This window comes from Mytilus californianus, unplaced genomic scaffold, assembly GCF_021869535.1.
Source record: "Mytilus californianus isolate M0D057914Y unplaced genomic scaffold, xbMytCali1.0.p SCAF_3, whole genome shotgun sequence".
NCBI lineage: Eukaryota > Metazoa > Mollusca > Bivalvia > Mytilida > Mytilidae > Mytilus > Mytilus californianus.
In genome coordinates, this window is record NW_026262679.1 from 42,709,421 (window position 1) to 42,730,518 (window position 21,098).

The 21,098-nt window shown below is 33.8% G+C and overlaps 1 protein-coding gene across 2 annotated transcripts; it reads left to right on the forward strand.

Moving 5' to 3' along the window:
* Positions 1-12,824: 12,824 nt before the first annotated feature.
* LOC127734612 (uncharacterized) lies at positions 12,825-21,048 on the forward strand. 2 transcript variants are annotated; one of them, XR_007997675.1, is made up of 3 exons: positions 12,825-12,934; positions 15,428-16,926; positions 19,829-21,048. XR_007997675.1 is itself a non-coding variant. In XM_052244584.1 (2 exons), the coding sequence occupies exon 2, from the start codon at positions 15,429-15,431 to the stop codon at positions 16,551-16,553; it is 1,125 nt and encodes a 374-aa protein (XP_052100544.1). In that variant the 5' UTR covers positions 12,825-12,934; position 15,428; the 3' UTR covers positions 16,554-17,198. The 2 variants fall into 2 exon arrangements, 1 of the variants encoding a protein (XP_052100544.1); XM_052244584.1 differs by lacking the exon at positions 19,829-21,048 and having other exon boundaries at positions 15,428-17,198.
* Positions 21,049-21,098: the final 50 nt, after the last annotated feature.

Sequence of the window (21,098 nt, forward strand, 5' to 3'; positions counted from 1 at the left end):
TGATTCCTAAATAAAGATATAAGTGGTAAAAGAATATAGACATAGTCCTTCATAAGATTCCTGTTATAGCTCATATCCCAGAAAAAATCTTACTTATTAAGCATATCATAGATACCAGGCTTAACATTTTGTACGCCATATGTGCGTTTCTTATACAAAATACTCATTAGTGTTGCTTGAATCAAAAAAGTAAAAAAGGCCACAAGTACTTAGTTGTAGAGCATTGTAAGTTTGAGGTTTGCACACACTAGTAGGGTTATTGGGACAATGTCTTGTTAGTGTGAGATTTGCACACACTAGTAGGGTTATTGGGACAATGTCCTGTTCGTGTGAGGTTTGCACACACTAGTACGGTTATTGGCACAATGTCTTGTTCGTGTGAGGTTTGCATACACTAGTAGAATTGTTGGGACAATGTCTTGTTAGTGTGAGGTTGCACACACTAGTAGGGTTATTGGGACAATGTCTCCTTTGTGTGAAGTTTGTACATGCTAATAGGGTTGTTGGGACAATGTCTTGTTAGTGTGAGGTTTGCACAAACTAGTAGGGTTATTGGGACAATGTCTTGTTAGTGTGAGGTTTGAACACACTAGTAGGGTTATTGGGACAATGTCTTGTTAGTGTGAGGTTTGCACACACTAGTAGGGTTATTGGGACAATGTCTTGTTAGTGTGAGGTTTGCACACATTTGAAGGGTTATTGGGACAATGTCTTGTTCCTGTGAGGTTTGCATACACTAGTACGGTTATTGGCACAATGTCTTGTTAGTTTGAGGTTTGCACACACTAGTAGGGTTATTTGGACAATGTCTTGTTAGTGTGAGGTTTGCACACATTAGTAGGGTTACTGTGACAATGTCTTTATCGTGTGAGTTTTGCACACACTAGTACGGTTATTGGCACAATGTCTTGTTAGTTTGAGGTTTGCACACACAAGTAGGGTTATTGGGATAATGTCTTGTATGTTAAGCATAGTTAGTGGGAGGTTTGCACACTATTAGGGTTGCTGGTACAATGTCTTGTTAGTGTGAGGTTTGCACACACTAGTAGAGTTATCGGGACAATGTCTTGTTAGTGTGAGGTTTGCACACATTAGTAGGGTTACTGGGATAATGTCTTGTTAGTGTGAGGTTTGCACACATTAGTAGGGTTATTGGGACAATGTCTTGTTAGTGTGATGTTTGCACACACTAATAAGGTTATTTGGACAATGTCTTGTTAGTATGAGGATTGCAAACACTAATTGGGTTTTTGGGACACTGTCTTGTATCTAGTTGTTTGTTTTTGTTTGTATGTTTTTTTAATAATCTTTGATGGTAGTTTGTGTGGTCTGTTGTAATGTCCCAATATTTTTGTTGATTTCTATTATCATAGTTTATATACTCTTATTGGGATAAAACAATTCTTAATTTTCAATAATAATTGAGTAAACTTAAATATGTATTTTAAGAATATGTCATAAATATTCAACAGACTGTAAAGCACCTTTTGAAAAAAAGTAATAAAAAAGGTGGAAATCAATAGTTTCAAATGTAAGAAAATATAGAAATTCAAATTATGAATATTTAGATTACATCACTGATTTTTAGTACAATATAGAACCATATATAGAATTTGATTTGAAGTAACTGATAGATTTATTTGAAGTAAGAGAGCTTGGTTTCTGTCTCCTCTAACAGCCAGCCTGCTCTCCATATGGTTTACCTAATTATTATATTCAAATGATACAAAAATGCAAACACTACCAGTTTGTTTTAAAATATTTAAGGTACAATTAATTTATCATTTTAAAAAATATATATATATATATATAAACATTTAATACAATCTGCTGCAGTATTAGTAATTAAGTTAAAATGTTACATCATTGTATATTTTAGTTGTTTCTCTGCAATCATTTTTTAATGGAGAATAATAGGACCATCAAGTCAATTTGAAATTTAGTGCACATGTTTATTATTATGTGAAGTTATAAGGTATATGCTTAATAGGGGTTTTGACCTTGATATCACACGTCACTGAACATAAAGAAAGTGTGAGCAGGTATCAGGTTTAATTTGTTTATTAAGGTTGTTTACTTTGAAGTTGTGGTCACATCAACCTGAAAGATGATTCCCATATTTGTAATGATGTGAACTTATTAAATTCGATGAAAAATCTTTTTTTTAACCCGATGTCACGGTTAAATGAACATAAAAACAAGACTATTCAAGTTGCTTCCCTAGAGATATGAGTATTTTATCTCTTTATAATGATACATGTATGTAATTTTTCCCACGTCACACATTTACTTAAGTATGCTCTCAGTGATTTACTTCTAACTTTACCAAATCAATAGCAATGGTCATCTGACATTATGTCTGAGGATGAATATACTATTCTCACTTTTGTTATACTTCGAACTTGATCAAATTTTCAATAAAGAATATTAATCTGGGAGTCTGTATACGCTGAGACAACTATAACATGTGTTAATAGTAGTTTCAGGTATACGTTTAGAAGATTTTCACCTTCATAGGCCTCTTATCTTCAAAAGTGAGCAATTTTTCAAATATTGAAAAGAATATAGGCCACAACATTTTTGAAACCTAATACAAACGTTGAAGAGTTATGGAATTCTTATATACCTTAATATAACACAAGGTACTTAACTCGCAATTTTGAAAAATGTCACCCGGTCGCGAACTTAGTCTTAAGTTTTCTATGTTGTGTCTTGTGTACTATTGTTTGTCTGTTGGTCTTTTTATTTTTTAGCCATGGCGTTGTCAGTTTTTTTTTCGATTTATGAGTTTGAAGGTCCCTCTGGTATCTTTCGCCTCTCTTTTATTTGCCTTCAAGAAATGAATTTCAACTATGTAGTTCAGCTGTTAAACATTTTTTGCAATGTCAGTCCCAACTAAGAATACAAGATGGTATTTTGTACTATTGGTGGGAAGATCCAATATTACCTAAATTGTTATTAGTGGCTCCAAAAGTACTACAAACAGAATTTTTAGAAAAATCGTAAGTTTTCAGGACATCTTGGGCAAGGTAAAACTCTATCAAGACTTAAGAAACAAGTAGTTTGGCATCATATGAAGGAGAATTGTTTATTGTTCATTAAGTCTTGCAAGATTTTAGCGGCATGAATAAAAATACCGAACTTCCGACCAAAAGCTGACTCGGTCAGTATATATCAGGAGTACCTATGGTTAGAGTCCACATGGATTTATTGGGACCACTTCCTGTAACCAAGCAGAAGAACAAATATTTTACTCATGATTGTTGATCAATTTACCAAATGGTTAGAGTGTTTTCCAATTCCTGGTTAAAGTGCAGAAATAGTTGCCAAAACAGCAGTTGATGGCTTTATCTCAAGATTTGGTTGTTCGTTGGAAGTTCATACCGACAAAGTCAAGAATGTGGATGGTAATTTAATGAGGAACTTTCGTGAGTTATTAGAAATTTCCAAGACAAGAACCACAGCTTACCACCCGGCTGTAACGGACAGGTAAAAAGGTATAACCGTACAATTCTTCAAATAATTAGATGTTTTTTAAATAAGAAACAATGTTAAAGGGATGTACACCTCCAGCAATTAATAGGAGCCATCCGTGCCACAGGGAACAGACAAACAGGGTTTACATCTAACCTTATAATGTTGGGACGTGAAGTTTTCCGATAGATTTAATGTTAGGAACATCAAGTGTTACTACGAAAGATCCACCAGAGTATATCAAACAGTTAAAGGAGAGATTATATCAAGTTCATGATTGGGCAAGAGTTAATTTACAAAGAGCCCAGAAAAGACAGAAGAAGGACTGTGATTTAAAAATGAATCAACAGAAATATAATATTGGTGATGTAGTACTTAAAATAAACTCTGCTACCGAAGTGACTCAGACCCCAAAATTAAAACAACCAACCATGGAAACGACCTTATATCATCACAGAAGTAAAATCTCCAGTGCTATATAAGATAAAAGATATGAAAACAGAGTCTGTGGTTCATCATGATCGACTAAAGATGTGTTTTTTCACAGAACTTCCTATTTGGTTAAAAATATTGAGTAACAATCTTTTACAGGACACTGACAGCAATGTTACATTAGAAAATGATGATTCAGAAGACTTAGACGATATCTTTGATATTTCTGGACTATTTATTTGTTCAGACCAGGTGTCGGATACTCTGACATCGGAACCAAATAGATTATTGATACACGATGCAGATGGTACCAATCTGGAGTCGGATACTCTGACTTCAGATCAGTTAAGTTATCCAAAGGAACTGGGTTTAAACGAAGATCAGAGACGTAGACCAGTTATCCAAAATATGGACAAATAATTAGACCACTCTTCTGACCTGGACCATACAAATATATATGATGTCCAAGAAAGTAACGCAGAAACATCTACAGCTAGTAGGGGGAAACGGAGACGTCAGTTACCAACATATCTTGTAGATTACGTGCAAGATTTGGAGATAGAATAGACCATATGCTGGATTATATTGGTAATGTATATATGTATAATAATTGGTTCATGGTTTTTAATAATATCTGTATTCACTGAATTTTTGGCATTCACTGAATTTTTGCAGTATGGATGAAGATGCAGATTTAGATATTGAAGACTACATCTCCGACAAAGATGAAACAGAAGTACAGAAGACTCAAACGAATCATATTAATGGGGCAACTTTAGTAAGGAAACGAGGTCGTAGCTGTCCATTGTGTAAAGGTAAATTCACACACCCTAGAAGGCACACTCTTCGCTCACATTTATCATGGTATTTGGCTCAAAGTACAGTTTGATGGAGTTGCACGATTCAATTTGGACAAGCAAGGTTTGTACAGATACATATGAAAGAAGTACATTCATCAGATGATGCTGGCTGTAGTATGAAGAGTATGCAGAGAAGTGGGTAGAGATGGTAAATGGCTATTTGAAGCACATATCAAATGCATTAGGATTTAAAGAATTTATTGAACGTGTGATTATGTTAATCAAAATAGAAACTATAGAGATTCATGTCACCATTCCACCTTTCTTGATCAAGAAGTTTCTCCTATTCTTTCATTCAACCGTATAAACCATTCAGAACCGCATACAGCATACAAGAAACCATACCCAGCAGTCTCTTTATCTTCTCTTCTTCATTGGAAAATACGTTCTTTACTTGTTTTGGATTCTGGGTACCTTGATATAACTACAGATCAAAGATTTGGTGAAAAGATAGCTAATCTGCACAACGTTTCTACAGAGGAGGTGGCCAGAATAACAACATAGAATGCAACTATTAAAGTTATATAAGATAAAAGAACTGTAGATAATTACATCACTTTATGTATTAGTCCTATAACATATGACCTCTGGGGCATTATTTTCTATTTCTATTTATTTCTGATGTTTTCTTTTAACTTATTTTGCTATTTTATTTATTTATTTTTTTTTTTTACTATAAACAGATCAATGTGCCACCAGAGCATTAAAAGAAATAAAAAATGAAAATATCAGTATAAAAATGTTGAAAATTGAATAAGAATGTGAAGTCATATGTTATAGGACTATTCAGTGTGTTTAGGATAGGATTTAGCCTGTGTACAGATTTTACCATTTACTGTTTGATTATTTTGTGATTGCGATATTTTTAATCTTTGGACATATGTATATATATAAGTCTTATGGTGGAATTAAATGGAGATGCGTAATCTTGCTGAAAATGGGGAAGAATGTTGTATTGGTAAAGTCGCTGTGATATAAAATTGGGCCTTCCTTTACTTTAGGGGTCCCAACATTACTGTTAAAAAATGGAGGGTCCCACAATATATAGTAAAATTGAGAATGGAAATGGGGAATATGTCAAAGAGACAACAACCCGACCAAAGAGCAGATAACAGTGTATTTAAAATGCATTATGTCATTGTTTTATTATATATTCTGTTGTATTGATTGTTTATTTAGTATTGGCTTGTATATAGGTTGTGGGACCCCTTAAGTAAAAGAAGGCATTATAGCACTCTTTTACTTTAGGGGTCCCAAATTTTCAGCAGCCCAATACTTCTCATCCACTTTACTTAATATTAATAAGTAATATATATACGACAAAAAGCAAATAAAAGAATGTGAGGAAGTAAAATTTAATGCACTTACAACAGGTAGAGAAGTAGATATTTTATATTATTACAAAAAAAGAACTTTTATGGACCGGGACCCCTGAAGTAAAATCAAAAAATGTCGGGACCCCTAAAGTAAAAGAAGGCCAAAAATTAAGAATGGAAATGGGGAATGTGTCAAAGAGACAACAACCCGACCAAAAAGCAAAAAAACAGCCGAAGGCCACCAATGGGTCTTCAACACAGCGAGATAATCCCGCACCCGGAGGTTTAGTGGTAATAGCTCAAACCGGAAATAACGATCAGCTGATAGCGGAAACAGTACACGATTTAGTTACCTGTAAACAGTAAGGGGCAACAACGCATTAACTCAATGCAAGAGAGGGACGAAAGATACCAGAGGGACAGTCAAACTCATAGATCGAAAACAAACTGACAACGCCATGGCCAAAAATAAAAAGACAAACAGACAAATAATAGTACAGATGACACAACATAGAAAACTAAAGACTAAGCAACACGAACCCCACCAAAAACTGGTGGTGATCCCTGGTGCTCCGGAAGGGTAAGCAGATCCTGCTCCACATGTGGCACCCGTCGTGTTGCTTATGTTATTACAAATGCGGTAAATAGTCTAATTCGGTAGGTCACATTCGTGAAAAGGGAAGGGTATTGTAGTTACGACATAAGGAACATATCTGATATCATCTGTGAAACGGTTATTCCATAACGGTCAACCAACTCGTGATGGCGTCCGTAAAATTTACGAAGGGATGATTTCAACTTCACCATTTGGAACTCTTGGTTTAATAGCTTCTTGTGAGCAGCAATCCTCTATCAAGGAAATCATGATGGGAAACACAAGCCCGGGAATATCGTATCAATTGGGAGATATATACTCGGTATGCAGGCGCTGCTGCAATGTTGCTACATAGAAATGGAAAGTTCACAATTGGGAAGCTGAAATCATCTCTTTTGTCGTAAAGTTTTGTTTTCAAACGACTCTCATTGTCAATTTCTAGATGTAAGCCAAGATATGAGGCAGACTTAACTGTATCTGTAGTATCCTTTATCTCTAGTTCGATGGGATAGATTTGTTCAACATAGTCACCAAATTTTGTGTTATTTAGTGAGAGAACATCATCTATATAGCGGAACGTAAAGTTAAAGGATATTGCTAACTTCTTATCTTTCTTCCTAAGAAGTTCCTGTATGAAGTCAGCCTAATAATAATAAAGAAACCAGACGGCAAGAAGAGGGGCACAATTGGTTCCCATTGGAATTTCGACCGTCTGTTGAAAAACACGTCCTCCAAACGTAACAAATATGTTGTCAATCAAGAAATCAAGCATCTTGATAATGTCAGTTTCAGAGAATTTTTTGTTTGAATCAGAGTGATTCTTTACAAAGTAGGATTTATCCCTCCCGAAGAAAAGATACTTGTACCTACGTTGGTCATTCTTTTTAATGAAACAAAGTAATACCAACTCTTTCAATTTGTCTTTTAGTTTGGAATGGGGAATGATTGTGTAAAGTGTAAAACATGGCGCCTAAGCGAGAAGATGTAATTTTAAATTTCCAAAAAGGTTGGTTATGCAGATCGTATCGAGTAGAATATTATGCTACTTTGCCATAATTTATTTTAGATTATGATCTTTCGGCTTATATATATGCCTATAATAATCACACGGTGCAAATATGTTAAATCTGGCTGCAAAAAAGTTGTGCTATTGAAAAATTTTAAAATTGAAATCCCCGGTAATTGGGATTTCAACTTTTTCTATTTTCTGGCGTATAAAAGCCAAAATTTCTTATTTTTTTTTAACTTTTAACTTAAAATATAATTGATATATCATTGTTACATAATATTGAATGTTAAAATAGTAAGATCGGTAAACAAAATAACGAGTTTTCAGTTGCACATGTTGCATGTTATTATTTTATTGATATGCTAATGAAACACAACATCAATAATTGTTTACCACCCAGTACATGCCCAACTCTAGAAATAGTCCCTTATTCTGAAAAGGATGTTCAGAAGCAAAAGTGATTTGCAATTTACAACCATAATGCAATAATTAGTGTTTAACATGCATGATGTACAAAACAATATACTTGTTCAGTTTGAATGTTGTTTTATGCAGTGTGTTTGGTAGCTATCAGAAGGTATAATCCGTAGCCAAGGTCCATCTGATTATCTATCCCAAATTTATATGTACATGTAGATGTCATTTAGTTCTTTGTGTCGTATGGTTGCTGTCTCAGCATACATTGATATATAATACCCTTGCAGTATCTTTTTTATTCACATTACTTTGTACTTATTTCCACAATAGCAAAGCTCCATAAAATAGGATCCCCATGGCTAAATTGCAATTACCTATTTAATAGAAATACATTGTTATGATTGTACATTCCTCTTCTACTTTTACACATACATGTATATATATACAGTTTGTATTTAAACTGCCTAAGTGGTCTTGTACTGTGTTATAGAATCTGTAGCATGCTGGCATGAATCATGGGATGTTATAAGTTGGATCTGGGGCCAAGTCAATCTATTGACTTGAAAAATTGTGTTTGCTGTTTCTCTGCTAAGCACCCTGCTTTAAGGGGTATAATTAGAGTAAATACTTGGTCAGCTGAGGACAGTAATTAAACTGATGTGGATCAAAGAGTTGAAAACCCTCTAAGCTAGATAATGTTTAAAGTGAAATAGGTAAAAAGTCTGTACTATCCATAAATTGTAGCTCCATCAGTAGGGGAGCCTGACCACCCTAAATCCACCTCTGTAAAATGTCTGATATGGTAGTGTAATAGTTTAATTTTTTTTATTTACAGATTCTTTATTCACTGTTGGTCACTTAATGTAAGTGGAAAAAAATGATTGAATATAGATATTAAAATGTCTTTAAAGTACAGGTGAAATAGGTGAGTTTTCTATGTTAATCACAGTGGTAAAAGAGTACATGTAAGTTTACGAAGGGTTAAAATTGGCCCTATGATTTTGATGTTTTTGTAAACCGGCCAAAATACTACAAATATCACATAGAAATAGTTGTGATATTACTATTAATATAAAATAACTTCATTTTAGCACATCACATTAGAAATGAAGAAGTATTGACTCTTTAAGTATGCATAATTTGTGTTGTAACGTCAGATAATGAGATTTGGTCAAATTTTCAATAATTCTTAACCGTTTTTAGCATAATCTACTTTGGCCGCCACCCACGATCCAAAACGTTTTTATGTCTAGGGATTCAATATCATTTGCAACTTTTGGATACAGAACATTTTGGATACTAGGTTGCGGCCAAAGGTTTCCTCGAGCTTTTAGGTCCTAAAAATACACAAAATCATTGCATTTTGACAATATATCTAAAATGTGGTGATTTTGAAGCCAAGAATGTACTCTTATGAAGAGATTTATTTTAACAAAGAGGTAAGACTTTTGAAAAAGATCCATTTAAGAACAAAATTATGGCCATTTTGAGAATATTTGATAAATTTGAAATTCAAGGCCATATTTGGCCTAAAGTGAACCTTGTCCTTTTTTGTTCTTTTTGAATAGGGGACATTTCACTTGTAAAATTAAATCCTTGTTACTATTTTGTTCATAGTAATTGGCCACTGTAGCATTTGTATTTAAATGAGTTATGTTTTGATTTTGATAAAACAGTTAACCTTTAGTTGTTATAAAATGTTTTATTCTTTATTTCGTCTCTCAATTTCTATTTTTGCAGGAGACTCATCTGATTGTGGAAGTTTGTATAATGGAAGGAGTTACATACAGATGCTGTTTTGAATCATAAGAAATGACTGATATTAATTAATTTCTTCAGTTCCTAATTAGTTTCTTCAGAAGGAACAAATTGTGTAAGGAGTTCTATATTCCTATTCAAAGACCTAACTTTTTTTCCATTTGAGTGTATGAAAGTGAATTAGTTGAATTCATTTTGAATACACAGCTTATATAGTTTTATGAACAAGTATATGTGACTTTCTCTAATTCAAGACTAACAAAAGCTACCTAGATGTTCCTGAATTAGGACATGCACAAAAATTCAGCAAGTTATACATGTTTTGTGAGATATAAACCAATAAGTAATTAATGTGGAATAAATAAACACACTGATACATACAGGAAGTCTATTTTAAAAAAATATATGTTTGTTCTTACGTTGTGCTGTAACATCAGAGTCCCATGTTAAAGACAGGATTTTGATACAGTACATAAATTTTATCCCTCCTTGCACAACTCAATAGTTTTAGTGGTTGTCATTTGTTGTTGTGTTCATGTTTGCTTTCGTTTATTGTTTTTAGCTTACCTTTCTCATTGCAATGCAATACTCTCCGAATGCTGGATACTATCCACACTGGTTTGTGTCCACACTTAATCTATATTATACATTAAAAACTTAAAAGCAAAAGAAAAATTTTGATGAAAAATTTAAATAAAGACTACATGTAAGCGATTCAGGCCTTTTAGAGCCTCTTGTAGAAGATGCAATAGATCCAAGTGAGTGACACAGACTCTCTATTGCCTCTAGTTAAAAAGCTTCCCTGAAACTACTGAACCAATTCAAACCAAAGTGACATGATCGATGGTCCTTAGCGGTGTGTAAAATATAGCTTAAATATTGTATGTCAATAAAAGACGAGTTGAAACAAAAAACATCAGCATTTAAGGCGCATGGAGCCTGTAGTTTACTGTTTTGCTGTGCTCACTGATAACAGCTTCATGCCAGGTTCAGTGCTGGGCTTATATACTTTGTTGTGTCTTTCTGGTGAAGTATTGTTCATCTTTAAAATGTCACAAAAAGTGGGTCAACAATAAAATTGACCACTGTCTCGAGTAATACAGAGGACAGGGCGCTAACAAACAGTATTAACCCTGCTAGGTTCTGAATGCGTTTGTCTTATGTCATGGAGGGTCAAATTGAGAATGGAAACGGGGAATGTTTTGAAGAGACGATAACCTGACCAAAGTGCAGAAAACACACAATGGCCACCAATGGGTCTTCAACACAATTGCTCCTGTATTTCGGTGATTGTCGTTGGTTTGCTGGCTTTCATATTTTATTTTATTTTCGTTTCTGATTCTGATTGTATGTTTTCAAAACAAGAATCAAAAGAATTTGTAAAGATTTGGGGTGGTTCACAATGCTTACACAATTTTATGCTAAATATGATATATTATCCAATTAAAGGGGGCGTACGCATTCTACGCCCCCCAAAATCAATACATAGTTGTATTGAGGTAAGGATGGACAAGAGGACCCGCCCACCCTTATGGGGGATTCATGTCTCGTGCATATAGACTTTGTATGCCCACTCCTAATGTTTTTGTGGTTCCCCCTTTTTAATCCTGGATCCGCACCGGATATGGTATATGAAACATTGATTGAAGATGAAAATAGGGTGAAATATGATGTAAAGCAATGTATATATATATATTACTCTACAAGAGTTTTTAAAACACACGTTGGAGCTTGAGCAAATGCATGTAGAGCAGGCCTAATCTTGTCAAATTCCGTTTCGTCATCAATACAAATAAGTAGGATTATTTATCCAATGAAAGAAAAATACTTGAAATAACTATCGGATCGCTTGCCAACATGGTAGTGTAATAAAAAAAAGTAAGCCATGCATGATATGAGATAACGTGTTAAGGGAAATCATGAATTTATACAAAATATATTCATTCGTATATCTGCGTATCCTTGAGTTTTAGATAGAGTTTTGTGGAAGGATCATTGAAGTACCACCTACCGAGAGTTCTTTTTTTTTAAATTCATAATCAGAAAAATTACAATCAGTTAAACTGTTAAATTCTTTAAAAGGAATAAAGCCTAAAGGCAATGAAAGCTGGCCTTGTGTTAAACTTCAACACAATACCAATATCAAAGGTTACAGCTACAGCTTTCAAAAAGAAATAGAAAGGGAGTCATAAAATTTAAATTGCATGAATAATAGCCCAATCATTTATGACATCGGAGTCAATACTTTCTATTTCTGTTTTCTGATATTTCTTTACTTAATTTACTATTTTTTTTTAATTTACCATCTATATACCGTTTTTACTATCAAATGCACACTTCCCTCCCCCCCCCCCCCCCCCCCCCCCCCCACAAAAAAAAAAAACTTATAAAGAAAAATGAAAATATCACCAAAAGACTTTAAAAAAAAGATAATGCCGCACGTTTCAGGACTAGTGTAACAAGAGAGCACGCATTTGAAAAAAGACTACAGTGGAAATCAACACGGTTCGAATACACCGCGGACCAAGTATAACGTGTACAGGAAGTATTGCAGATCGACGACAAACTATCTGCTACTAATTCGTTAAAAAAAAAAACACACACAAAAAACAAACAAAAAATTCAGAAAAACAAATAATTAAAAATAAAATGAACACTGCCGGTAATGGTTATACTATCTATAATGTCTAAAATGGAGGAACGTTCGAAGCAGCGCGTGGTTCTGATTAATACGCCGCCTAGATAACAAAACTGTGTATTGACCTTTTATTAATAGAAAAACAGAGTTCAAATATATATAAATATTCATGTTATAACGTATTGTCATACTTGCGTCAAAACTTTTAAACCAATAGAATAACACAAATTATTTTTCGAACACCTCTGATATTTTCTCATAAGTTATAATCAAACCCGGAGAGGTTCGAAAGAAATCTTTCCAGCATATTAACATTGATTTCCTCCCCCTTACTTACAGTCCCCTGCTGTAAACAACTTTTGTGTCTGGACGTACTTTGGAACTACTTATAAACCTGAATGAAAACCTTGTTGGATTGATACTCCCGACAATAAGGTCACTCATCTATATATACATATTCATTTATTTAGTTTAATTACTACAAATGGCGAAATGTACAGTCCTCAGACATAAGTTTGTCCGGCTGGGCTTTGCACAAATTTGTGATAACACTAAACAGTGTTTGGTTCCACAGTTTGGTTCTCTTTTAAAACTTCCTTTAAGTATAGTTGAAAATTGTGTACATGCAAAAATGTACAGTATTTGTACAAATGTAAATTATGTTAGTGTAACGTTTTTAAATGATAGTAAGTAGGTTTTATTATTATTGTATAAGATTACTTATTCTAATACAGTTGTTAAGTCATTCATTCATCTATAACGCCATCAAAAAGAGTATTTGTTTTATGTCAAATTAATCATGTTATTAATCTGGTGGATCCAGGGTGGGGGTCCCCCCCCCCCTTTGTGGGAAAAATTTGGTTAATTTTATAGGGAATCACTGAAGCATGACTGTAGCTGGCCACCTCTTATGGCAGTCAGTGGGGCCCCCTTATAAATAGTTCCGGATCCGCCACTGCCTACTGCTCCAGACTTGTGTTGACCTCAGCTCTGGGATCTGGTTGCCACAGTGCACGTGCCTGGTTATTATTTCTTTGTTAGGAGTCATTTAACCATATTTGTAATCAGGTTACTAGGGCATATAGAGTGGTATAAAAGAGAGAAATAGCTGTAAAAATAGGAAAATTTTGTGTACGATAGAAGTGTATGTAAGAGATTTGGGATTATGCTACCATATTGTTGAGCCTGCAGTTTAGATGTTTTAAATTTTATAGCTATTACTTTGGATTTGAATTTTTAAAATAATAGACTTTGCGTTTTACTTCCAAGACTTCGTTCAGACTACACCAGGATCCATTTATTTATTTATGTGACCAGGATTCCCTTATCACGCAACTTGTAGATTTCTAGGGTAACTCTGTAAAGTGTATCATTGGGATTTGTCGTCCGTGTACGAGTGAAAGGCAAGACCTGAAACTTACATATACATATATACACCCATCAACGAAGTCAAAGGGGACTTTAGGTTTGCACTCTGTCTGTCTGTCCATCTGTCAGTCCGGCAAATCAGTTTTCCACACTTTTTTTCTGTGCTTGAAGATATTGATTTGATATTTGGTATATAGTTTTATCATGACACGTAACAGATCAAGTTCAAATTTTGTTCTGGTCTGATGATTTTGTCCAGAATTATGGTCCTTGGACTTAGAAAATTCACTCAAATAATCAGTTTTCCACACTTTTTTGTCATGCGTAAAGATATTGATTCGATAATTGGTATGTTTTTTTATCATGACAAGTTGCAGATCAAGTTCAAACTTTATTCAGGTCAAATGATTTTGGGCAGAGAAAAATTTACAAATGTATGGTCCTTGGACTATGAAAATTATCTCAAATAATCAGTTTTCTACACTTTTTTCGTCATGCTTAAAGATATTGACTTGATATTTGTTATACATGTATGGTTTGCACCATGACAAATTAAAGATCAAATTAACATTTTTTTCAAGTACAATGATTTATAACCGGTTGGGGACTATGTACATGATGTATTGCAATGCAATACTCTCAGAATGCTTATTTTAATTGCTTTAGAAATTATCCCCTTTATTCTTGAATTGTACTTTCTTAATATATATATATCCATAATAAAGGTGTTTCATGCACTCTTGGAGCAGCTATTTATTATGTGTCAATGAACACAAGAGACAAAGATTATGTACATTTGTAAGTAAATGAATGATAAAAACCAAAAATCTCCAAATGTCATTGTCTCAATACTGAATTTCACAACAGCAACTAAAATACACAAACAGATGGATTTAGTCCTTCTATTCAGACACCTATTGCATTTATTAGCTGACTGAATTTTATAATTTAGTAGCTACACTGTCACATGTTTATACACTTATTGATATTTTCGATCTACTAATCAATGTAATTATGTAAAATTTGAAATAAGGTGATGTTGTATGATTGGCAATGACAGATGGTCTGGATGGGGGGTCCTTCAATTCTTTACATTTTAAGCCTGTTTTCTCTTTTCTTTATACATTTTGACATTTATACTCTATTTTTTATATTTTAGCAACCCATCATTCTCCATTCTATATATTTTGGTCTTTTTTTCTTTTGTTTACTTTTCTGACATACAATTATTCTCCATTCTGTAAAACCCATCCAGACTCTCATGAGATAAACAATACCGGTATATTTAAGCAGAGACTAAATGAAGTGGATGTAAGCAACTTATGGTCACTATACGGCCTTCAACAATTGGCAACACATATCAAATATACATTTGCAAGCTGGAAAAGGCCCCTACACGACAAAATGAAATTTTAAAAAAAGTAATGTGAAAAACCTACAGCATGTTATGTATGTTGTATGACATAGCAAGTAAAGTTTAAAAGTAGAATAGATGTTGTAAAATAGGCTCTCCAAGTTAAAAATTATTCTTCAAATCTAAAATTCTTTTTTTCCCTTCAGAATGCCAAAGAGGAAGAGAGGTAGTAAGTTAACAAAAGGAGTTAAAAGGAAAAGGAAGCCTTTGCCATGGCCAGCTGTTGATCCTATTATGGAAGAGATATCTAGATCTGTTGCAGTTTCAAACCACACTGATGATGCAAAGGATGAGCAATGTTTAAATCAAGACACATCTATGCTCAAGTTTGTACATTTTGAGGAAATTACTATTGCATCAGCCAAAGACAAAGGGGAACTCTTGTTAGTTGAACTCAAAGACCACACTTATGCAGCAAAAGAACAACCATTTGAGAGTGAAAATACATGTAGGCCCGAATTTGATTGTCAGGAGGACTATTTTCTAGCACCAGCGGAAGGCACAGAGCAACAGATCACGCAAGAAATTGAGATATTTGCAGTGAATGAGACACAGACTGAACATGCAGAACCGTGCCTTCCTCCCTTTCAGACTTTATGCGGTTTGTTACAAGTTAGCATCAACGATCCGTATATCCTTAGCTGTACAGATAATGAAATTCGTATAGTTGAACTGTACCAGATCAGTAGCAGGGACATTAGCATAAAACTCTCAGTTATCATTGACAGTAACTTTTGTGCCAAAATATATGTACATAGGAAGGAAGTGTCAAGAGACAATGATATTTGGACAGGACTGCCAACTAAATATGATAGCGTAGAATCAGTGAGAAAATTATTATCACGTCTTACTTGTTTTTCTGTCTGTGTCGGAAATCCCGATGAGAAATATCAATTCATTACTCCAGTTGGATGTGGAATCAGTGACAAGGTCACCAACACGATTCGCAGCTACAGGGAAGGTAACTTCAGTGCCACATCAGGGACTTTGTCATACGTATCAACAATCAGATCAGTTCATTGTTCATTGTTAGTCAAGGGAAACCGCTGTTCACAATGTTTAGATGAACGTCGCATGTTAAGAAAGAGACACCAAAGAGCTGTAGAGCGTCAGAATTTGCCTCCAACAACTTTTATTCACAAGACATTTCAACATAAAAACATGAGTAGATCAAACTTGATAGAAAAAATCACCCAGCAGCAAGATGAAATAAAGTCAATGTCATTAGAAATTAAGAAACTGAAGAGAAAATGTAAGCAGGAAATTCTCTAGGATGGTGTTACATAAGACCTCTAGTGCAGAACATTGAATTAAAAGACTTGGTGTCCACATGTAAAGATGAATTTAAGAAAGCAAAATAGACCCTTACAGTGAACAAAGACTTATTTGGGAACAGCAGTGTAAATTTGAGACGTCTGGCAAAAATGGTATGAGGTGACATCCAATGATATTGAGGTGGTGTCTTTATAGGAGGAAAAAAGTGCCAAAACTTACGATGCTATGAGAGATTCTGGATTTATACAAATAATACAACTACCCAGTGCAAGGACCCTATTTGATTATTCACACTTTACTCAGAGTGCCTTGGGCTTTCAGCCAGATGTTACCAAAATGTTACATGAGGAAGCAAAGAAATTAATTTTAGGTACATGTATGTATATGTACATGCAACACTTATAAACTGTAGTGGTCAGTCTTGGTCATCATTATATGGCATTATGATTAAGATTATTTAAAGATGCATGGTACAATGCAAGTACATTGTGACAAATAATTTCTGCAAAATACATTTTGTATTTAAATTTACATTTAGAAACTCAAAAATTGAAAAGGATTAGACCCCAATTGTGGAGGTGTTGTGTTTCACTGTATATAGTCTATATATATATTAATTATAAGGAAATATAAAAAAATTAACACATACCTTTTTTTTCTGTCAGGAGGCAGGCAAAAGTACTGAGTTTTTTTATACCTTATATAATTAAGATAGTTCATGTTATTCTTTTATATCTATTAAGAGTTTATTAATAACTATACCCCCCTCCCTGCCTTTTCAAAAGATGAATGATCATGGTCAGCATGGTCAGGTCAGAGCCTAAATCATGAAAGTGTAACTGACAAACTTTAACACATACATATATTACAAGTTGAGTGCACCTGTCCTTTCTGGGAATAAATTTTAAGTCAATTGTCAGGTAGAATTGTAGCTACAAAAAATGTATATATATATGTGTATATCATATATATACACATACATCTAGCATTGTCTATGGAAGGAAAAGAAAGGTGAAAGATACCAAACATGCCAAATGGACATTCAAACTCATACAAGTCATTAAAAAAATAAGTTGAAAGTAAACTAAATAAACTTGAGAATGGAAATGGGGAATGGACATGTGTCAAAGAGACAACAACCCGACCAAAGAGCAGAAAACAGCCCAAAGCCACCAATGGGTCTTCAACACAGCGAGAAAATGCTACACCCAGAGGTGGGCTTCAGCTGGTCCCTAAACACTACTAGTTCAGTGAAAATGGATCCAGATGTCACACTAAACTCTGAAACATATAAATGAACGAAAATTAAAAAACATAGAAGACTAAGAAAGGCCAGAGGCTCCTGGCTTTGGACAGGTGCAAAAATGCGGCAGGGTTAAACATGTTAAGTGAGATCTTGACCCTCCCCCTATACCTCTAGCCAATGGCTAGTAAATATAAACAAACACACAGCAATACGCACAGTAAAACTCAGTTCAAAAGAAGTCAGAGTCTGATGTCAGATGTCAGAATAGGTAACAGAAGAAAGTTAGCAAAATGACAATGATTCATAAACTAACAAAGGACCACCAGCAGTTACTGACATGTCAGCCCCAGACATCAATTAAACGGATTGAACATGTTGAAAGACCATGTCTCCACCACACGAAAACCAAGCAATATGCATGGCAAAAATGCAAAAAGACCACCATGACCAAAAGAAAAATAACAGTAAACAAAATTAAATAAGGATAAATAAATACATGAAATATGCAGCCTCTTTTGTAAATATTTAATTTGGGTGAACTTGTGAATTTTTTGAAATTTTAGAATTACACGAGCGTGGTTTGGATTTAAATTTTTATTATGTTCAAGATTTTATTTAGTCATATCAGAATAAGTTGATCTGAATTGTTTGACATCAGACTGATGAAAAAAATATGTTATCGGAAATATTTATTGATACTTACTTGTAGTTGCTGTTTTTGTTGAGCCTGCGAGTTTAGTCGCAGAAAGCTCGACATAGGGATAGTGATCCAGGGGCGGCGGTGGCGTTAGCTAACTTCTTAAAAGCTTTAATTTATATTTTAGAAGGTAGAAGGCGTGGATGCTTCATACTTTGTATATAGATGCCTTATGTTATGAAGTTTCCGTCTTTCATATGTCCATTGTCCTTGACCTCATTTTCATGGTTCAGTTACTAGGTACTTGAAAAAAAAGTTAAGATTTTTTGTAAAGTTAATTTCTTTCTTATTATGAGTAATAGGATAACTATATTTTTAGTATGTGCGTACCTTGCAAGATCCTCATGCCCGTCAGACAGTTTTCATTTGATCTCGACCTCATTTCATGGATCAGTGAACAAGGTTAAGTTTTCGTGGTTTAGTCCATATATCAGATATACTTTAAGCAATATGTCTACTATATTTGGTGTATGGAATGATTGTAAGGTGTACATGTCCAACCAGGTGACCTTGACCTCATTTTCATGGTTCAGTGGTCAGAGTTAAGTTTTTGTGTTTTGGTCTTTTTTTCTAATACTATATGCAATAGGTCAACTATATTGGTGTATGGAAATATTTTATGATGTACAGGTCAACTATATTTGTTGTATGGAAGGATTGTAAGGTGTATATGTCTGTCTGGCAGGTACATGTATCATCTGACCTTGACCTCATTTTCATGGTTCATTAGCCAATCTTAAGTTTTCATGGTAAAGTTAATTTCTTAGATACTATAAGCAACTATATTTAATGCATATATTGATTGTAAGGTGAACATGTCTGTCTGGCATGGTTCATCTGACCTTCACCTCATATTCATGGTTCATTGGTTAATGTTTAGTTTTCTTGGTTAAGTCTGTTTCTTAGAAACTATAAGCAATAGGTCAACTATATTTGGTGTATTGAATGATTGTAAGGTGTACATGTATTTCTCGTTTGGTTTATCTGACCTTGACCTTATTTTCTTGGATCATGTACATGTTAAGTTTATGTGATACTTGTAGTAAAGCTTTATATTTAGGACTATCAACATAAAATCAATGGTTAGTAAAGAAGGCCAGACATTTCAGCGTGTGCACTCTTGTTGAATATTGGTGTTGTTTTATACTCTTTTTTAGAAGTACATACAATTTTAAATGATTTAAAATGTGTCGACTATCGGTTTCTTTTTCATAATGATCCAGTGCTCTTGTTAGAAATTTGTTGACTAATATCTTGATACATATATATGTATGAACATGTATGTACAATTATGTGACCAAAAAATTTGAGATTTTATTATTATTGTAGGTATGTTTGATGAGAAGTTCAAAAACTATGTTGGCATATTGTTTGATGAGTTCCAGATAATGAGGACATAGTTTATGACAAGAACACAGGAGAATTAATTGGATACTGTGATTTAGACTCTATATGTAACCAAATCTGATAGCCATAATTCATATTTAAAAACATAATATATATACACATGGTAATCTACATGTTGTACATGTAAATGTACATTTGTATCTGTTCATATAACACCTAAGGTACCAAACACCTTGACTTAAATTAATTTGGCTTGTTCAATTTTCACAAAGTTTTTACAAAATATTTACTATGAGCCTTTGACAAAAATATAAAAAGTTTAATAAACTTGAACCAGTCCACAAACATTATCTGAAAAATTTCATGAGATATTTAGCAGTTTGACTAACACTTATTTTAATCATTGAGAAGCTTAATATTTCCTTAACAATAGAATGTGATTAAAACATTCAGATGATTTTTTATGCCCCCGCCGAAGCAGAGGGGGCATTAAGTTTTACCCTTGTTCGTCTGTACGTACATACGTACGTACATACATACGTCCATCCGTACATCCCAAAATTAGTTTCCGTTCTCTAACTTAAGTTTGCCTCAACAAAATGTTATCAAACTTATACACAATGTTTATTTATACCACATTATACAGATCAAGTTTGAATTTTGGTGGGGACACTTTTACCATTCTTGAGTTATGTCCCTTTATAAACATAAAAATTGCTGAATTTTTCGTTTCCGTTTTCTAACTTTAGTTTGTCTCAACCAAATGTTATAAAACTTATACACAACTGTTCTAGAGTTATCCTTGTTTACAAATAGAAAAATTGCTGAATTTTTAGTTTCTGTTCTCTACTAAAGTTAGCCTCAACCAAATGTTATGAGACTTACACACAATGCTTATTACCACAAAACTCAGATCAAGTTCAAATTTGGGTAGCGTCACTTTTACCGTTCTTCAGTTATGTCCCTTTATAACTATATGATATGCAAGCGGGGGCATCATCTGTGTCCACATGTGGACACTATCCACATTTATTTTGTATTTCCTTTCTTCAATTTTGTTGGATTTCTCTTTACACATGTTAGATGCCAAATTTGTAACCCTATGGTCATATGCTGTAAGAAGAGAAATTATTGTATATGCATGTACATTAGAAATACATATGTGATAATTAAAATATTATTTATACCTATAACATGTATAATGATCGTTATACTCTTTATCTTAGTTTATAGTTTGAAAAAGGATGGAATC

Excerpts from the sequence above, each read along its gene's own strand:
- LOC127734612 (XM_052244584.1), top strand. The coding sequence starts at position 15,429 with ATGCCAAAGAGGAAGAGAGGTAGTAAGTTAACAAAAGGAGTTAAAAGG.